Source organism: Carassius auratus, chromosome 2 (genome assembly GCF_003368295.1).
Source record: "Carassius auratus strain Wakin chromosome 2, ASM336829v1, whole genome shotgun sequence".
In the NCBI taxonomy this organism is placed as follows: Eukaryota; Metazoa; Chordata; class Actinopteri; order Cypriniformes; family Cyprinidae; genus Carassius; species Carassius auratus.
In genome coordinates this window covers 11,232,174-11,253,895 of record NC_039244.1, presented here as the reverse complement: position 1 = coordinate 11,253,895, position 21,722 = coordinate 11,232,174, and the positions used below count along the sequence as shown (strand labels likewise).

At 37.7% G+C, this 21,722-nt stretch overlaps 2 protein-coding genes across 5 annotated transcripts in view; both read right to left on the bottom strand.

Moving 5' to 3' along the window:
• LOC113115589 (rho guanine nucleotide exchange factor 4-like) overlaps positions 1-10,932 on the bottom strand; it is a 76,377-nt gene extending 65,445 nt beyond the window's left edge. For 3 of the 4 annotated variants that reach the window (XM_026283162.1, XM_026283166.1, XM_026283169.1), the window contains exons 1-2: positions 10,288-10,932; positions 8,474-8,503 (exon numbers count right to left, since the gene is read on the bottom strand). In XM_026283162.1, the coding sequence (XP_026138947.1) occupies positions 8,474-8,503; positions 10,288-10,467 (210 nt within the window). In that variant the 5' untranslated portion in view covers positions 10,468-10,932. Of the gene's footprint in view, positions 1-2,945; positions 3,134-8,473; positions 8,504-10,287 lie in introns of those variants that run through there. The other variant, XM_026283168.1, reaches the window with a different exon arrangement.
• A 1,895-nt stretch (positions 10,933-12,827) lies between these two features.
• On the bottom strand, positions 12,828-21,640 carry LOC113115578 (uncharacterized). The gene is made up of 3 exons (XM_026283155.1): positions 21,299-21,640; positions 17,563-20,289; positions 12,828-14,085 (listed from the first exon to the last, which is right to left on the bottom strand). Exon 2 carries the CDS (start codon positions 20,271-20,273, stop codon positions 17,568-17,570), a length of 2,706 nt encoding a protein of 901 aa, XP_026138940.1. The 5' UTR covers positions 20,274-20,289; positions 21,299-21,640; the 3' UTR covers positions 12,828-14,085; positions 17,563-17,567.
• Between the last annotated feature and the right edge of the window lie 82 nt (positions 21,641-21,722).

The window sequence follows — 21,722 nt, the reverse complement described above, 5'->3', positions numbered from 1 at the left end:
TTGGACCGGAGAAACGAAAATACTTCAGTCTCAGATCCTGGACGGGAAAGCTTCCACCCTATAATTTTAAAACAGGGAGAATGCTTGGGCAGGACTCTGGACACTATGGATGGGACGGTTCGCTGAAAAAAATTGAACCGTTCAGTTCTCCACACACGGTTCGGCACGGCAACTTAAATCTGACAGAGCATCTGTAATATGGTTTGCTTTAAATAACACGTAAAACAAGCAGGGTTCACCTAATTTATGTTTCTGTTGATGGATGGGCATTCTGGCTTCCCAGACATTACAACAACAGTTAATGAAAAAAAAAAAGTATATACAGTCTATGGTCATCACCCAAAAGCTGATAGCGTGTGCGCACAGGTGAGACCTGAACAGCACATGCTGAAATCTTTGCTTAAACTAAACTCATTTAAGCTTTAACAGTTTAAACATTGTAAATGGCTGAATGTAGGCCTACTGTATCAGTGCACTGGATGAGTGCATTCTCTTTCTCAAGGGGAAGTCAAGGCCTAATGGTTAGAAAGTTTGACTCCTAACCCTAAGGTTGTGGGTTCGAGTCTCGGGTTGGCAATACCATGACTGAGGTGCCCTTGAGCAAGGCACTGAAACGGCTCTCTGGGCGCTGCAGCATAAATGGCTGCCCACTGCTCCGGGTGTGTGTTCATGGTGTTTTGTGTTCACGGTTTGTGTGGATGGGTTAAATACAGAGCACAAATTCTGAGTATGGGTCACCATACTTGGCTGTATGTCACTTCTTTATTAATCGAAAAGAAATCACTCACTCCTCTTGATTGAATAGTTTTTGTAACTTTAATAAAGAATAATATTGAATTTATTCAGTCCAATATGCAGTGCTGTTTTACATTTGATTACTTTATTACATTTCTGTATCTAAAACTAATGCATAACAAAAGTTTTAAAATCACTGTTAATTTTGTATCTTTACTCTATAGTATTTATTTGTGCTGTTGCTTGTAGTTTGAATAATCCTTTTTTCTTTTTTTTCAAGTATAGTTTTTCCATAAACATAGCACATACTGAACCGTACCGAAACCGTGACTCTAAAACCAAACCGTGAAAAAGTTAAACCATTCAACCCCTAGTGGACATTATGCACACTATTTAGTATTCAGCACCATTCATCTCCAGTGTCCATAGAAGCTGTTTTCCCCTGGGAACAGCACAGTTGACAGTTGCCAACTAGAGAACAGAGGCTTTTGTGAGCAAACTTATGCAAAACCTGACGTACTGTTACTGTAAATCAGACCCACTCTGGGATGTTTCTCTGGCTCTGAAGGAGTCCGGACTAGACGGGGGCTGGGGGGCTGGCAGGCAGTACAGGGCGAGACTGGAACGTTCCACATTTCTTTTCCTCTTGGGACAGATGAAACACAATTCATGACCCCCACACAACACTGAAACAACACCACGCCTTGTTTATTATGCTGAACCGTGGTCCTAAAGCACTTTTATAATTGGCTTTGTGCAAAAAAAGGGAAAAAAAGATATGATATCAATGATAAAAACAACAGCTGTTTCGTGACGGACACTAGCAGCTGCAGAATGCTACTGTACCTGACACAGCAACAATTCCATCGGCATGAGCACAACAGAAATCTTCCAGAGCTGTTCATGTATCTCACTATCCAGCTACATCCCAAAGGACAGGAGAAGACACAAATGTTGAAACTAGTTCTGTATAAGACACTATAAACATTTATGGCTAAAAGCTGTTCTGCTCTCTTCGGTCTATCTTTTGTGTACGATTCTGACAAGTGCCAGCCATTAGTATCCAGTTTTACTATCAAGCTATCTTACAATGTCATTCAACACCTGTAGTTGTACCTGCTGTGATACTAAATCAGAGCTATAAAAACAACTGGTAGTTTACGGATGGATGGTGATCTCTGCTGCTTTGTTTGTCTGAGCTTTAACTCTGAACTCAGCAACTCAGGAGCTCATCAGAACATCTCAGCAAGACTAATAAAGAATTCTTCATTTGCCCAACTAATCCAATAGGAAGTCTGGGAAATGAAGCAGAAAACAGCTTCAAGGCTAAATAACATCAATAAGTTTGAATCTGCTTGTTTTATCATTATATTATATTATATATTCCTTATTAAACCCCCAATCCCTAAATTGTAAAGTATTTATTTAATATTTCTGTATGTATTTAAGTAGTCTTTGTTGAACTGTATTTAATTAATTTTTTTTTATTAATTACGTAGAGTATGTATAATCATATATATTTTCTTCAGATTTTACCATTAAATGGGCATTTCATACGCAATTTGTCAAACTAAACATGGTAACTTTGGCAAGAGTAACTTTTCTAATATTTCACTGGAGAACGCACATAATTCTCAATCAAACAGAGAACAGTAGCATGCAGCATGTAAACACAGAACTACATCAGCGCTGTATGATACAAACATGATCTCAAAACTCAAATTTACCCAATTCACATGTTAAATACAACAAGAGTTCCCAAGGGCCAATGCTGCGTGATGAACCGAGTCATGGAATCCAAACAAAAGAGTTTTATTGACTAAACTGTCCAAGTGTGAAATAGCCTATATACACCAAACACAATTATTGGCTTAACAATGCAAAAATAAAACGCACAACTGCCATAACGGTTCTATCCATGACATATTACATCATAACATCTAAAGAAAAAGCCTAAACAATTGCCAACCTATCAGTGTAAAACAAAACACATTGGTGGCTACATTACAGCGTGGTGCGAAATAACATGGCTGAACAAAGCACAGTGTGTTTGACCCCTATACAGGTGTCCGTGCCGCAAAGTGTACATCAATGAGACTTTTACAGTAAAGCCAAGAAACACTGCAATATGGTCATCTGATGTCCAAAAAGAAAATTGATTGCTAAACTGACCAGAACAAGATTTGCATCAAGTAGTTTCTCAGACATACCTGTGCCATGTCTCTGTGGTCACAGCCTCTGTTTGGCATCCTAACAGTCACTCTCCTCAGAAAGCTGATCTGAGTTCAGCCAGACTGGTTCCCAGAGTCCATTCATCGCCCCGACTGCTCCTCAAGCACGGAGACTTACAGTGCACTCACTCCACCGCCTGTGCCTCAAACTGTGACACGAAAACAAAGGAGGAGGAAGCCCATCCCAGAACACGGAGTGAAAAAGGGAGGGAAAGAACGAAACAAGAGAAAATAGCCAGTCAGGGAAGCCCGATGCCGCTAAGAAATTGAGGTTTTCTGAATAAAGACAAAGAACCAATCACAGGGATCTTTTCACCCAGAGGATGCTAATCATTTCTGAGTGCAGTCTGACAGGTAAAGTCGGTGCGCTCCTTTTATTTTCATAGCAGTGTGTTTTCAAGGCAGCGTATCCTTGTGAGATTTTCTACAAACAAGTGTTTTAAAGAAATCAAACTTGCAGAACAGGTGGACAATAGTGGAAGGAATATAAAACGCATTCTTTCAGGTAAAGTGTTTTGAAAAATAAATTGTTGTATAGACGTTTTAGTCTTATTAGGTTTCCTGAGAGCCCATTCATGTACAAGTATCCTTTCACTGACACCAGACCTTAGGTATTATCATTAATATTACTAAACATTACTGGCCATTTTTACAATAACTTACTTTTAAACTAAAATCAAACTAGTCGAGGCCCCCTATACTTTTCCCTTTAAAGTATGCGTTAACCAGAAATTGCACCCAGAAGTTGTGTATTTCTGAGTGAAACTAAATTAAATGAGAAAAAAACAGAGGACGGGGCATGATTTTTTGTGCACATCTACACCAACTCTTGTTCGCAGCAGACTCAGAGTTTAATATTTTAAGGATGTTCGGCTCAAACTGACATCATTAGAAATGGAACTCCATTCCATAAAGAAAGCAGATTCTGACTAAAGATAACGAAGACAAATCATTTTTCCCCCAGAGGTTTAACTTGCAAACTCAATTGAAAACAGAATTGACTGTTGAGTGTTTCGCAACAAAACACAGCAGTGACTTTCCTGAATAAATGTGTTTTAAAACTGGTTGAGTGAATAATTCAATGACTCACTCATGAAGACATTTAAGTCATTTATTATATCTATTCATTTTTTAAATAATCAGTAATTCAATGACTCACTCATAAAGACATTTACGTTTTATTAATCAGAATTTTTAAATGAATCTTTTGAGTAAATGATTCATCAATAATGTAATCTGCAGAAAGATTCCCAACACTGAAAAATTCCCACCACTAATTCACGGAACGACAGTCTTTTGTTATTATAATTTATAGTTTACATTTTTAATTCAGTAATCCTGTATTGCAATGTCTGATTTCTGGGTTTAACAAAATTGAAATCGTTCCAAGTACCCCCCAGGCTGACAATCACTGAACAATTGTAAGCGGAAGGAAGCATCAACTCCCGTTTAAAAGTCCAATTATATCCATTTGATAAGGACTCAACAAAGTCATGATCCACAGGTCAACATTCATAAATGAAGTCTATATAGTCCACCTGAGCAGGTTTTGGTGCTTTGAGGCAAGATGAAATAAAGAAACAGCTTGCCCGTACAAATCTGGCACACCTCCTGCAGCTCTTTGCCTGTGGCAACCACCTCTAAAGAAGAAGAGCGTGCGTGAGAAGTCGCTTTATTCTAAGAGGAGAGGGAATGAAAAGAAAAGCAAGCACTTCCAGATCTCTTTGTTTAGGCCATAACAAATACCCCTGAATCAGTCGCTCTCTCTCTTTCTCCCTCTCCCTCTGTCTCACCTAGTATGAAGCACAAATCATGCACTAAATACTATACATATTATAGATAATGAATGCAGCCGCCAAATGAAAGGCCATTGTTCCCGCAAGACATGTGACTTTAATTACTGTGAGTGATCAAAATCAGTTATTCAGTGATGGGCGGGTTGAGGGGGAGCGAGCACAGAGGGAAGTTGTCAGTCAGGAGCTGAAAGAGGTCACAATGCAAGCGGGGCGGTACATGATAATGAGGAGCTCTTACCGATGCTTGACTGATTAACGGACCACGTAAAAATGAGTTGAACTTCAAAAGCACAGACAAAACTCTGTCATTCCAGCTAATCCACAGAGGAAAGATCCGAAGCACAGAAGCAATGCAAGTACTGCCAACTCTCTTTAGCTCCTCTTTTCACATCTCTGTGGTTCCCAGACATTTTTAGTGAGCACAGTAGTGTTTAACCCATTGTCTAAAGACGTCTAAGGAGAGTAATAATGGAGCATGTATCCAGAGAACTTTACCCAGGGTGAAGTTTACCCTGGCAGTTCGCTACTATCATCCGCGCGCCACATGAGAGCTCGCCGCAGCCATGTAGCAGTCTAAAGCCAAGCCTGAGGTTCAGCACTGGGTCATGAACATTGTGACCGGTTCTTCCTCCAGTCCACGAACTAATAATGTAATATAGAAATAATGTAGCCGTTTATGACTGATGCTGCATTATTTGCATATTTGTGGCATTATAACTCATGCCTCTAGCTTGCATCGCCTGTAAGAGCACAACCCTTCAAAGCATACTTTACAGGAGCATGTGACCAGAAATCCAAGAATATAACTTCAGGCTAACTGAATATAATGGTGCACCATTTAAAGCATGCAAATACTTTGTAATGCATACATTATATTTAACCCTGAGAGCAAACTGTGCAGATGGAACCATTAGAATGATATACAAATATAAAGACATGCATTTAAGCTAAACCCCAATGTTAAAGGTATAGTATCTACATCTTATACACTCCTGTATTGTGGGAGACACCTGTAATACTCAAAGGCTAAATGCTAAACACCCAGAAAAGGATTTAAGTGACACAGCTGACTTTATTTCTGTAAAATAGGTACAAGCTGAGACATGAAGAGCTGAGCTGGAAAAGCATGAAATTCTACCAGTATTTCATCTTCTGCAAAAATCCCTTTCATTAAAGGCAACTGTTTTTAACTTCAGTAGGTTGCATAATTATTTCTATTTAGTATAAAATGCTTTTTTGTTGTATTTAAATGACAGTTTAAAATACATAAATATATAAATCTATATTTAATATTATAATTAGAATGTAATTCTTATACTTTACTGAATTTAAAATGTTCTTTTGATATTTGTATTTGTATGCACTGCAAATATATATATTCTGGGGGGGCTCATGATTTCAACAAAGACATTTAACAGCAACAGTATTTTATCATTGATAATAATAATAATAAATAAATAAATAAAAGTGTTGTAGTACCCAAACAGCATATTAGTGAATAATAATGATTTCTGAAAAATCATGTGACGTGAGTAATGGATGCAAAAAATTCAGCTTTGCCATCACAGGAATAAAATACATTTTAAACTGTAATAATATTTCCTAATAATACGGTTTTACTGCATTTTTTTGCCAAATAAATGCAACCTTGCTGAGCATAATAGACTTATTTCATAAACATAAAAAAAATCACACTGATCCCAAACTTGTGAACAGCAGTGTTTCAGCGATCTTGTAGAAGTGCTTTTCTTCACAATGCTTTATTGGTGTTTAGATGTAACCTCATTCCAAAGAAAATTCTGAGGTACAGCCAAAGCAAGTCCAGATGTTCCAAAAGGCACTACTGGCTCAATGATCAACAACAGAAAGCTACATAAATCACCCAGACAGTGACTGAAAGGTTGTGCCTCACACTCTCAGTGTCAATAAGCAGATCTGTAAGAGAAGCAGAGCGAGGCCAAGATCTCTTTGTGGGATCTAAAGTTCAGTATGGAGAATGTAGTAAAGGTGAAGCAGTCAACCATATCAAGAGCTCTGCCTAGAGAAGAGGATGGCACAATAGATGCCATCACTCAAATAAGTCAAATAGACCCATATACTACAACAGAGAACACAATTAAAAATTGTATGGTTAAATGGCACAAAAATTTAATCTATATGTGTTGCACAAATCTAACACAAATCTGTACTTCACACAGCAACAAGAAGTGTAGCAAACCCTACACCACTAAACCAACCAGAAAAACAGCAAATCTGCTGGGATAAATGGGTCAAATTCTTATCCCAACATACTTAACCCTATAATGGCTACTGTATAACATGTGATTTACACATTTATAATGCATTTCCATTTTAAACATGATCAAACTTTGCTGTACCTGTTGTACATTAAATATTGTATTTTGGCCGCAGCAGTAAAAACTACCAGCTGATAATAAAACCAAGCATTTAAAAGCTTATAACAACAAATAATTAGGAGATATAGTGTGACAACTTATATTTATATGTATTTTATCTAAGTAGCTTGCTAAACACAATTATGATGTAAAAGAATTCCATCTTTCTTACGTTTTGCCATATAAAAACAGCATCTGCACCAAATTGCATATTTTCTTCAATTTGGGTCTCTGAATATCATTGAGGTGGGGTTTTAATTTATTTTATATTTTTACAAATATTTAGTCAATTTAAAGAATAACTCTGGAGAGGATTAAGGGTCCTAATAATTGTCATGACTCTAAACAAGGTTTCCTTCACCCAAAGCTATCTGAATGGGTGGAATTTACAGGCTATGATCATACGCATCAAGTTCTGTCTTATTTAGCTGAACATAACTTGAACAAAACATATTTATGCCAATTATAATAACACCTCTGCAGGATGGTTTAACCTGACCCCTAACCTCAACATAATCACAGCTCAGCCTAAAAATTACATCATTAGTGCCTACAATATCATGTCGAGGCAAAAACTAACAATCACCTGCGAACAAGCATTCAGAATGACTGTTAATATGTATTTCCCAACGAATGAAAAATATTATGCAATTATATTAGGTAACATTTCAATAAAACAAGGAAGGAAGTGAACAAATTGTTCTACAGGAATCAACAACTACTGCTGTAGGGAGGAGTGGTAAACTATCAGGACTAATCATTGCATTAAATAAGAGACAACACTGCCTGAAACCACAATGATTAAACCAAGATCATTTTCTGGCTTGTTCATACCTGATCAGCACAACACGACACATTGCAAATCTTGTTCGTGGTATCAGGCGAGTGCACCAATCATCTGCAGACACTAGACTTCAATGCATTGCACAAGTCCTTAGCAACGTCCGACAAGTTAAGGCACAGCCTCTGCAGGGGTTAAGGCAGATAAGCTTCTGGCAGCGAGTGAGGAGAAGCACAGTATGTCCTGATGGTGCACGCTTGCTCCTCAGTGATGATTACATCAAACCCTTTGGCTGAAAGACACTTACTGGGATTAAATTCAAATGAATGGATCCTTATATTAAATGGAAAATGACTGATCTAAGAGTATTAGATAATAAGCTCTCACTGCATCAGTGGTTAAACAATCTAAATGAACTGAATGGGTATTATGGCAACAATTTACTCCGTATGGTTTGGATACAGTGTGAATTATGTGCGTTTTTCTGTAGAGTTCAATCATGCTCATCAAACTCAAAAGAAAGACCAAGCTTACCTGGGAAAGAACTGGCGACGGTCTTAATCTCTGGAGACAAAAAGGAAACGTGTGTGTTATATTACAGTACTAACATTTCTGTACAAACCAGGGAACTGGTACAGCATTATTGCAACAATCATAAAATATGTTTAATTAAACAAACAAGATTTTCTTCAATACACATCTTTAATATTATGACTTCTTTTGAGGAAAAACAGGTATATTGTGATGAAATTAGTATTAAAGCCTTCTATATTTAAAAGTAATGTTACCAAATAAACATGAAAGAGAAAAATGTAAACAGTGGTGCTTGTTAAAAGCTACTGGTTCTTGTGCGTTTTTTTTATTGATCATAAATGTCTTTATAAATACATGCCTTTGTTTGATCTACTAGCCATCCATATGGTGCTCTACCAAGTTGAAAAGCTCCTGCTGAGCTTCAATGTCAGTGTTCATTCTTTAGCCAATCAAAACCAGTTCAAGGTTGTGCTGTGACCTCTGACCTGAGACTCTGTCTCATTACAAGGCTGCGAAAAGGTAGGTACACTATTTATATCATCTTTTATTAAACCAGATTAAGTTGTCAGATTTCAGCCATTTTAAACCATTAACACATCAGGAAGACTCACATGAATACTGAAGGTCTTTGAATTGATAATGTCTACCAAAAAAATACTAATTATGCAATCTACAGTCTTTTATTCCCTAAATAGTTCCATCAACCACTTTGTTGCTGATGTTTTGGGCATGCAGAGGCTAGCTACACCTTGCTTAGAATAAAAAATGCTAAACCCCAGATAAACCCCTTATAGGTCATAAACCTTGAGAGGTTTTTGTGATTTACAGCTGCTACACTCATGGAAAGCTTCAAATGGCAGCAGTTCAAAACTGGATAGCTCATGGATGCAGTCAGCAAGCCATTATAGATGTTTCAGTGATGGAGATTTCACACCTTTCAACTGCATCATACTATAATATTACTGGGATACAAAAGGGGTGCGATTGAAGGGAAGGGTTGGGTAGTTAAATACTGATGAGCTTAACAGACCCCCCCGGGATAGAGCAGGTGGAGGGTCTGACTCTACTCAAAGCAGTTGAAACTTTTAGACTGAGAGGGAATCTACTGTAAAGCAAACCTTCACTATCTGTTATAAACAAGACCATACTCAGGATCAGCGGTTCTCATCCAGGGGCCTGGGGCACACTAGGGGGCCTCTGCAAACTTCCAGGGGGGCCTCAGTAAATCAAAAGTTGATTTAAATGTAGTTGTATTGACATCATTTTAATTAAAATGCTAAGAAAACTGTAAAGACTGAAAACCCATGTCCTAAATAATAATTATACTTACACTTTTTATGACCACTTTTTATTTGAGGCATACATTTCTACTTAAAAAAAAAAAAAAATTATTCTACACAGCTATTTAAGTGAACTGTGAAGATACATTTTACTTAAAAGCTTATTTAAAAGTATACTTAATACAAAATGTATTAATAAATTAAAATGTCAATGATATAAGAAAAATAAACTTGAGAAATATATATATATATAGCAAGAAGTCACTAAATTTAATCTTATTTATTATTATTATTTTGGAAAACAAGACAAAACAAGTAACAAATGTATTTTTGCAGTGAACATTTATGTTGAGTATATATATATATATATTATAATACTTAAGAAACAGCAAAGAGCAAAACATCATTACTGTCAGACGTTGAACAACTTAAAAAGTAAAAAACAAAACAAAAAAAAAACGTACTTTATTATGAAGCGTTTGAATGTTGTTTATTTCTTAATTGTATTGTATTTTCAAATGCAACATGCCTTACCTGACACAACTTTACTAGCGTCAAACAAAGTATGTACGCAGAGAGAGAGAACTTGGCTCTCATGTACCGCTCCGGTAAGCAGGCGAGATGCATCTGCACCTCATCCAGTCCTCCGTCTTCAGAGCGCTGCAGCTCCGTGCCCAGCGTCCCAGGACCGTTCCCAGCGCCTGCCTCTTCCATGTTAACAAGGATTTCAACAAGTTTTAAAGTCTTTTAGAACAGTCAAAGCGTTCTGGCTGTACCAGTCTGCTTCATGTTGGCTGTTATTACGTCCGCTGAGTGTCACAGAAGGCAAAGGCTCTTGAACTGTGCATGACATTAGTGAGTGCTCAACCGCGGGTGAGAGTGCAGTGTTTACTTCACCGCTGTCAGTAGTCTGCACAAATTTTCTAGCTCCGCGAAACGAGAGATTTAACGTTACTTGTGACGCGGCGATGCATAAAAACAGTGCAAAGTGTCTGTGGTGTGGTATAAGAAATTCCAGCGTCCCACGTTGTTTGTCGGTGACAGTCGGGGGCAAGGAGTGAAAGTTTCAGATACAATTTCCCCTCTATTGGCATTTACATTATACAGTAAACGAGCGACGCGACGCGACAGGACAAACCAGAACGCGCCCACCAAGCAGCCCCAATAACGTACACTGCAAGCGCTCGAGCGTCCGTCAGAGTAACGTTAGTGGATAGAATTCTGACGTCAACGCCTATTGGACCAATCAAAGGCTTTGTTTTCGCATGCAGCGCCACGCGCCAAACTGGAAGGCTCAGATTAAAATCAATGAAACCACCTATGCGCGTTCATGTGCACTGTAAAGAACTTGATGCAAATGTAAATTGAAGTCAGTTGCATATTTTCAGCTTTTTGTTTTTCAATAATAGATCATTTACTGTCAAGAAATGCAGTATTCAGCTTTACATACACAATGACTCTCATACAGACACAGACCAATCAAAGATTATAAAACAATATTAGTATAACATTATTAAATTAAGAACAAAAAAATCATTATCTTAAAGGAATAGTTAACTTGAATATGAAAATTTGCTGAACATGTACTCACCATCAAGTTATTCTACATGTAGCTACATGAGTTTCTTCATCTGAATAGACTTGGAGAAATGTACTATTACATCACTTGCTCACAAATGAATCTCTTACAGTGAATGGGTGCCATCAGATTGATTTACAGCCAAAAACAGCTGCTAATAACATCACAGAAACCCTTATGTACAAGACTGCAGTTAGTAAATCAGCGGCTTGTAGAGCACAAAGCTGAGTTTGCAAAAAAAAGTAAATCTATCAAGGAGTTTTAACTTCAAACCTGGCCAAAATACCAGTACATAATCCATAATGCTTCCTCCAGTGAAAGCGTCCATCCTGTTGTCATATCAAAATATCTAAAAATATTTGTTAAAAGCTGCTTTGAATTGTTGTTGCTTGTAAACAGCATTTGATCTGTGCATATTTCTCTCCTGATTCAGATGAGATGACTTTTTCACTGGAGAAAGCAGTTTTATTGACACAGGACTCATTTTAGCCTGAATGTTTTAATGGTTTTGTTTGTTGTAAATTTATTTGTAACTAACAATCTTTTTGTAACTATCATTTTTTCGCTTCACAAGATGTTAACTGATGGACTGGAGTTGTGTAGATTTCTTGTGGATTATTGTGATGTTTTTATCAGATGTTTGAACTCTCATTCTGACAGCACCCATTCATTGCAGAAGATCTGATGGCTATATAAAGTTAAATCCACCCAAATAGTTTCCTATGAACAAACAAACAAAATTTAAAGCATTTTTTTTTTTTTTTGGTCAACTATTTCTTAATCTCACATATCATACCCCCTGAAGTATCTTCTCATTCCCCTGGTTGAAATCCCTGGGCATTAAAAACAAAACAATAACATTACACTCTTTATTGTACTATATTAAGATTATTGTAATGCATTTAGAGAAAAAGTGGCAAGAGTCATTTTTCTACCCAGATTTATTGACAGACTTGTTGATGTGATTTAGTCTTAAAGCACAGCCGGCACCAGGCCTCATACAGGGCTCCGTTCAGTCACTCTGTTGTTTGCTTAGCTTTTGTTCAGTCTATTAAGCAATGTCTGAGCTATAGTCAATACATACAGTGCTGACACCTCAGCTTTGAATTAGCCCAAATCTGAGTGTGAAATCAACCATTAGTACACCATAAATACAAAAACAATGTCATTTAAATGCATATGGATTTATAAATAGGTTTTTAATAATACTCAGTGACAAAAGCAAGCACTCCAATATATTGCACAGAACTACGATAATTGTCAGCTGCCCTGTCTTGAAAAGAATATAATGGCACTAAGAGGTGACTTAAAGTAACCTTCCTAATACACCATTCCCAAAAAATCTGCACTTTACAAAGTTTATATAGCCTACAAATTCATGTAACACATTATGATATATATATATATATATATATATATATATATATATATATATATATATATATATATATATATATATATATATTTTATATATATTTTTTTACTGACACCAACCCTGTACCAGATGTTGTTATGGCTGATGCTGATGTAATGAAAAACAGGTTGAGGCCCTGAAATACAATACTTTACTAAAAGCTGCTAAGGTTTTAGCAGAAAGGGCTTCTTCGAAATGACCCTTTGGCTTCCTTTTGTTTAGAGCAAGGATCGCATGCACATATAGGTCACTTCTAAAGGTACCATTTTTTCAAAAATGTGTTCTATTCCTATACATCCATAACAATTAAGATAAATAAATGGTTTAGAAGTTAACTTCAGTGATAACCAGCCACCTAAATATAGATGTGCAGATGTCTATTTAAGTAGATAACTGTCAGCTCAAAGAAGGATGTGCAGACATGTATAGATTACTTGTCATATGGGAATTCTGTTCAATAACAACCCTGGCTGGACTATTGCAGTCTAGGTTGAGTTGAAGTCTTTACCAATTAAAAAAGGACTGAACTGGCAGAATTACATTCCAAAATGGACAAAGACAACATGTAAAAGTGCCACCTGCCTGCTTTGTGAAGAGGCCTACTATATGTATGAATGGACCCTTTTTTTGGTGCCTCTCATCAATTCTGGTCACATCAGCCAGATTAAAGGCATTCTTTCAAAGGGCTACTTTACCTCATTTATTCACTGATAAACAATTATCCATCTCTGTTTTGAACTCTAATAGGACAAATGAAAATGCAAATTTGAATTGATGCAATTTTCAAATTGATTCCATTGCTATGTCTCCAGCTGTCCCAATCCTTTCAAGGAACTCTCTGTTTCTCTTCCAAACTCCAGAATAGAGCTTTTCAAATAGCTTGTCAGATTGTTTTGATGTGCAAAAACAAGCTAACCTTCCCACAATGTCAAATTCAATACATTTTCTCTAAGACAACAGTTTAAAATGTGTCCCTCGGACTGTAATAAAGTGATTTTAAAGTGTAGTTATTGCACTAGTATGTACTGTCATTGATCCTCGGTTTGAAAACTCCAGCGATAAATTTGCAATAAAAAATAGCAGTGACTGCAGAAACACTATGGACAGAGAAAAACACTGATGTGACTTTTCACTTTTCAGACAAACAGATCAACAGACCTGTTGTTGTTCCAGGCTCACAGTGTTGCTGAGTTGACAGTAATATGAGCAAACATGTCAGATTTCTTGTGGAAGAAAGGTAGAGACTTTGACAGCTGGTAGAGAGGTCAGCTGCCCAGAGGACTGAGGTACTGGACAGAAGAAACGAGTTTAAGACGGCCAGGATCCACAAATTCAGAATCTGTACAGGAGAAATTAGAAAACACATCAACGTTTTAATGAGCTAGTAGCTGTAAGGCTGAATCTCACCAAGAAATATATCATGTCACCCACCAAAAAAAAAAAAAAAGAAAAAAAAAGAAAAGAATAATATAATTATTTTCACATTACAATAAAGAGAATTAGATTGACTGACTGACCGACTGACTGATTGGACACTAAACAAGAATTTTGATGCTTATTGTGCTTTAAAAATAAAAATGTAATAATAATAATTATTATTATTATACATTTATTATCCTAAAAAAAATATTTTCTGATTATGCAAAATATAATTTACCTTTATGTATTTATTTATTTCATTTATTTTATTTTTTATTTATTTTTTTTTTGGGGGGGGGGGGTAATTCTATAATATAATTATTCACAAACTCTTTCAGCATCTGAAGTGAGTAAATTTCACACACTGTCATTGGCAATTATTTGAAGCAGCTGCACCAGATTAATTACTCTACTTTGAGACAAATGTTTGTTTTCCTTTGAGCATCAACCAACTCTCCAAGGGTTTCGAGTTCCAGCAGTGCAGTCTATTCCTTTTCCAACCTAGTGTCCTGCACAAATAGCTAATTCCATCCCTCAATACTAACACAGTCCCCCATTGTGTCCCATGTCACTGGACTAAATCGTCATGCACCCAAACTAACAGCATAAGGCTTATTCTCTAAGCCAGAAAACAGAACAGAGTCTTGTTCAGCTTCACCTCTCTCAATAGGCAGCAGTCAGCCAGCTCTATACATCTGCTCTGTAGTGGCTCCCGGGTTGCTAAGAACACTCCCAGGAGCACACTGATGGATTATACACCGGTCAAAGCCAACATGAACCCCTTCCCCTCTGGCTGCAAGCCGAACTGCTGGAGAGCAGCATCAGATGAGACAAGCATGCATAGAAAATGTACTGCTCTAATGAATATAAAAAATAAAAAAAAAACCTTTGAGGGAATACAGACAAGCCTAGTTTGATTCTGGTGAAGAAATGCAGGTGGTTTAAACATTGTGTTCAATCTCACACTGGGTATTCTGCACTAACGCATAGGTTGTGAAATGTCAGTACTGCCACATATTGGCCACACTGTACATTACAGTGTAAAAACAACAGTTTTTTTTTTTTTTTTATCTGTAATCCTCTCATTTTGATAAAGGATCATTAAAACCAACATCATGCGTCACTACATAATAAAACATATTTTGGTACACTGTGCCCCCCAGAACACTGCAAGTCAACGATGGCTTAGACTGAATACACGCTTTCATATTTTCCAGATGTGTATGCAAACAGCTGTCTGTTGTGTGAAGATCCACTGAGAGCTGAGCAGGAAATAAAAGTATGTCAATAGACCATTTACTACTAATGTCCAACCATCCAAAACAAGCCGAGCAATAAACCTCAGGCCACATTCAGACACATTTCCTGCTAAGGAAATACAAGATCCACATTTTTATTGTACGCTGATCTTGCAATAAGAAATACAAACACTAAATAAGAGAAAGTCCTGTCTCATGCTCTCTTGATGATGTCCCGGTTTAATTTGTGTATTTATCTTCTAAAGCTGCTCTGTTAAGATAAACAGACTGAAGGTGGATAAAAATCCACTTTACCCGGATTAGAGATGTCAGTCGAAGTCAAGATGAGTTATCGAAGTCAGTACCTACATTCAACATTTTCTGAAGGCAAAACATTACTGACAAAATCTTTAAACTTCATTAATTTAATATATGAACACTCTCAGTTTGAAAACAAGCAGCATTATCATAATAAGTCCTAATCACCAAAAAGCTAAAAAAAATAATATATTTTTCATTAAAACACAGCCCCATACAGCTAAGCAATATAAAACTATTTTTAAAAAAGTGACATGAAATTCAGCCAAGTACAGTGACCCATACTCCGATTTCGTGCTCTGCATTTAACCTATCCAAACTGCACACACACAAACAGAGCAGTGAACACACACACACACACTGTGAACACACACCTGGAGCAGTGGGTTCGATGCCTTGCTCAAGGGCAACTAAATTGTGGTATTGCCAGCCCGAGATTCGAACCCCCAACCCTAGGGTTAGGAATCATACTCTCTAACCACTAGGTCATGACTTCCCCAATTCCCCAAGAATGAACTGCAGCATCAAATTTATCAATGTTTCCATATTAATTCGTTACAGGAGATTGTAGTCATTTCAGATCTTTTTTTTTTTTTTTTAATAGTTTGAATGACAGTACTAATAACGGACCAAATGACTAAAACCCTCCCACCCTCTCAAATCCCAATTACTTATTCATTCCTTCAACGCTCTGTGAGGCACACACCAAACAACTCATAGATCAGAGTCTTCAAGCACCTCTGCTGACCCAGCTACAGCAGAATAATTCCCAGGAAGCCTGGAAACACTTCCCCTGACACAAGCACAAAACAACGGCCACTGACTCCCTTATGATGTAATTAAAAAAGAGGTTTCAAAGACCCTGATCTGCAAAAATGTGCTAAATATACTACTTTGAAAATGCTTCTAAAAGACAAAACATAGGAATATTTTAAGTATTATGCTGTTAAACCCTTCCAATTTTCCTACTGTATTTCTTTTAACTGCATAATGCTCTGCTGCTGCAGTTGACAGCCTGTTATAATACAGAATGCCAGTTTGTTCATTGTTGCCATTGTTTGAGTGAACTGAAGGAGAAAGTGCTTTGCTGTGAGTATACCTGCAAGGCATGTGAGAATTTGACAGCAGGATGGAGGACTAAGTGACATGTTTCCTCTGAGCCCTCACTATAGGACAGGTGCTTCTCAAGCACCTCCACAGTCATTAATAATGAAACTTTTCTTAGCTCTATTTTTCTTGTAATAAGATTACAGCGATGTGGAAAGATACAATAAACAGCAAAAAAATATCGCAATTTCGCAAACATATTATAAAAAGAAAATGAACTGAATATTCAACATGATGTGTAACCGTGATAGTGTCCTACAGTGTGGCAAGTGTTTAAATATATTTTAGACTGCATATTACAATTATTGTATTATACTTATTGTCTAATATTTAATTTAAAATGTGTATTTTAACAAATATTTGTCTAAACCAGTGGTCTCAAACTCAATTCCTGGAGGGCCACAGCTCTGCAGAGTTTAGCTCCAACCAGCTCCAACTCACACCTGCTTGGAAGTTTCTAGTAATCCTGAAGACCTTGATTAGCTGGATCAGGTGTGTTTGATTAGGGTTGGAGCTAAACTGTGCAGATCTGTGGCCCTTCAGGAACTGAGTTTGAGACCAGTGTTCTAAACATTTTAGACAATGTTACATTACCACAACAGACGACAAATGGCTAGACATTGATTGATGGATTGATGATTGGAGGGATGAATGTGACAGTGCTGACATTAAATGAAACCATATAATTGTGCAAATATGTGCTACTGTAAGTCTTGATTACAAAAATCCAGCACCTGATTCACTTCTTCATTCTGCATCTGCGTTCTACAGTTATATCCCCTGGAAAGACACTGCACGATCCCTCACTATTCACAGTATAGTTCCCGTGATGCCGTAATCTGTGCTTCTTTTTGGATGGGTTTCCCGCTTCCATCTTATTCAAATGGTGTATGTGGTGGTCCTCTCTGCAAAGAAAATCTGGAGAGGCAGAGGCCATGAGAGGAAGAGATGTAGGCCTGGTAGCTTGAGATACATCTGCATCACCAGATTCAGAAACACATGGACCATAAGTTTCCAACAACAAATCATCAGAACCAAGTCCCTTAGTCTCTAAAAGGGAAGGATTCACATCTTCAGAAAAGCTGGACGTCTTCAAGTGAGGTCTATCATGCAAGCCTCTTTCAGAAGTTGCCACTGACCTTTTCTTTTTCTTTATGTATTTTTGAGAGTGTTCTTTGTTCCTTTTTACCCCTTGCTCAGGTACAATGATATCTCTTATTTCACAGTTTGAGTGAGCTTGAGTAAAGTTGATTTTCATAGAAGACAACTGACTAGCACACTGCTCAACAAGGGAAGCTATGCTGATGTCACTTCGTATCCCGCAGGTGCTGGTTGGAGAGAGTAGCTCTCTGGTTATTGGCTGTGGAGTTAGAGTAGACCTGGGAAAACTGGCATGGGCCCAAAGGTCTGAAGTCTTGATGTGCTCAATGAGGGATATACAAGAACGGCACAGGTGCAGATCTTTCACTCCATTTTTCAGGGAACTCTTGCAAGATTCACAAAGAGAATCCTTGTTTAAGGCCAACACAAACAAAGACCTTGTCCCAGAGCCAGGAGAGCTTGCCACTGGGGACTGCAAATCTCCACCTGGAGTTTGAGGAGAGTCGATATTGAATATCCTGAAACACACACCACTCACTGGGGTCTTGGGTTGGCTTTCTGGAGAAGCCAAGGTTGACATCACTGTGTTTGCATCATGTTTTGAGGGCAGAATACCAATGTTTTTCTGATTTGACACTTTGAAATCAGCTGTGTCTCCTCTACTGTTAACACTTCTTGATCCTTTTGTTGATTTCCCAATCCTTGCAGACTGCGTTAGGCATCTCACACATTCATCTCTTGTTTCATCACTGCTCAATTTTGAAGATCTCAACTCTTTTGGGTTGCTATTGTCAGTCCTATTCTTTAGCCAATTAACTATACCCATAGCCATAGATATCTCAGTGTTACAAAGCTTTAGTAAGCAATCCTTCCCCATCCATTTACTTTGCAGAAGCTTTTGACCAACAAAGTCCTGAGCCAAAGGAGGGGCAAGATTCTCCTCTGCTCCAACATGGAAGCTGTACATGGATAATGGAAGATCACTGCACTGGCCAACAATGCTGTCTGTTAGATTGATCTCATCATTAAAGATCGAGGTCATCTCAGCCTCGCTAGGGTCACAGAATAGCTCATAAAGAGCATCTCTACTGTACGTGTCCCCAGGGAAATTAATGGAATGCACTGGAGTGAGGGAACTTCTACTGTGGTCCTCAAAACCAGGAGAAACATAATCACAGTAGCCCTCATCACTGGTGTTCCCTCGGTTATCACTTTTGGGTGTTATCACATCAGAATTTGATTCCCTGATCTCGTCCTCTACAGGTCGTGGTGTATTTGTGGTTACATATTCAGACTTGGTTGTGGAAGGAGATTCTGTGATAGGGGTTGTGGGTTTTGTTGCATGTCCTGTTGCTTTTGAACTCTGCCCAAAAAGCAAAGTTCTGTTTAGGGTTTCCCACAACCCAAACATGTCCAGGACCTCAGCGTGCACTGGAGATGCCAGACACTCATTACCTCCCTGGAAACCTATAGTAGTAGGGCTTTTTCTCAGAGGTTCACAGGCAACTGTGTGGTGCTCGGGGCTAAGGACCCCCTCAGGTGATACAAACTCATTAGCAAAAATCTCACCACACCCAGCCTGAGATCCAAAGCTTTTTAATGAAGCAGCATCCTCACCGACATTAGAACAACATTCACTGGAAGAATCGGAGGGAGTCTCACTGAGTTCATTATATCCGTTTCCTGCAGTGGTGCGTTTTCGGTGCCTTACCATCTTCCTCAATGTTGGAACATTCTCACCTGTAACATGACATGGTGTACTTGGGGACATAGCTTTTTCACGTCTGTGTCTATCGTGAACAAACAAGTCCTTAATGGCCTTCCTATGTTTCCTCAGTGAGATCCTCTTTTTAGGAATGGACTTGGCTTTGCAGTGCACAAAGGGCACTTGAGGTGTTAGGTTACAGTAATCATTGAATTCATGGCTGCTGCCAGATGTATCTCGATTCTCACGAAACAGCCTTAGAGGCGCCTCGAATCCTGAAAAGCTGACACTGGTCACCAGCTTATGATGATGGTACCAGTTCGTTCCATCTTTGTAAACAGGGCTCTCAGCTTTCTGCAGTCCCGTTCCTCTCACACAGTCATGGGTTCTGCTTCTTCTGAAAGAGCCATGGAGCTGCCTATGACCTTCTGAGAGCTTGTCACTAACCCCTGGAGACAGTATGTCCAGAGTATCTGGCACAGGCAGTGAGGATGAGCTTTCATCAGTACTGTGTGTATTCACAAATCCATTATTCGAGGTGGTTTGAGATTTGTGTTCTTCAGGCCATTTACTCTGGCCATGTGCCTTACTTGACCTCTTTCGATCAACTGAAATATCTCCACTCTTTGACAGCTCCATGTTTTCATACACATATCTGCATTAGATATGAGACAAATGCATGATACAGTAAATATAGGATTAAGATTTTTTATTTCATTTTTTCAAATATTTTACAAGGTTATATTGTACTTTAATCAAAAATGTGTCAACTATTTCATCCTTTATCACTCAAACATTTCAAAAAACCTGTTAAAATGAACAACATTTAATACACCTTATTTAAAATATAAGAAAATAAACCTTTTTTTATATCTAATGTTTTGCTTTAAACTTTAAAGTGGCTATTAGATCAGGGAAATTTCTATATGCAACAGAAAGTCACAAAACATTAATCTTAGAATCAAGTAATGAACATTATTTCAGAAAAAAAATCAAATTATCAGCTGAACAACATTCATTTAAAAAGGATTTTAAACTAATTTTCCATAATTGTTATTCCACATTTGTGTCCGTTTTATATTATTCCTGACATCTAGAAAAGTAATTGCCATACAAATGTGAAAACTATTCAGTACGTTAGGCTAATATTAAACAGTAAATATTAATACTGCGCAGCTACCGTAACGTATATTTTAAAGCAAAAGATGAAAGGTTGATTTGCAGTAAGAAAAAAGGACGTAACAAATGTCTATTGTGCAAATTCGTTTGATTGAAACACTTCGTTAATACTGATATCATATAACTAAAATCTGAACACAATGACAATCTGTAAAGCTCTAAATAAAAAATCTAAAATAGGTCAAACGTGAATATTATTGCAATATTGAGCATAATATGGCTCTACAATCTGCAATAAACAATGGGTCATATATTACCGGTAATGAGCCAATCGCAAAAGCCTCACAGAAACCAAATTCCATTGATATTATATTTAGGAATAAGTCCTGTTTGTAACGCACTGTAGGCTACTCTGCCCCGCTGGATTGAAATTCGTTCGATTTCATTTGAGCAACGCCTTGATACACACGTTTACAAACAATTGAGTTCTAATATATGATCGAGTTCGAATGTCACGTCATTTCGGAGGTCATTTTAATACATACCTGAAGCAGATGTGACTGAAGGCTTTTGGCGGGAGCTGGTGGTTCACAAGCGCGTGACAAGATGGGACGCTCTGGCTGTCAGCGCGCGTGTCGAGATAATTACACTAGCCAATCAGAAGACAGAATAACGCTCACAACACAGCATCATCATCTCCCACAGGCTTTGATCATCACATCACTCTCAGATCACAAGCATGGAGACAACGAGCGAGGAACGTTTTCTTTTCACACCCTGTGGACAATTAAATATCACCAGAGGGCTTTCATAACACTTCTGGTTGTGAAATATAAAGACTCCAGGTTCAGCTCAAACCGAGAGACTAATATGAACAATATATTACACTATATACATTTTTTTTGTACATTATATATATATATATATAAAAAAAAAAAAAAATTACCGTTGTATCACAACCCACTAATT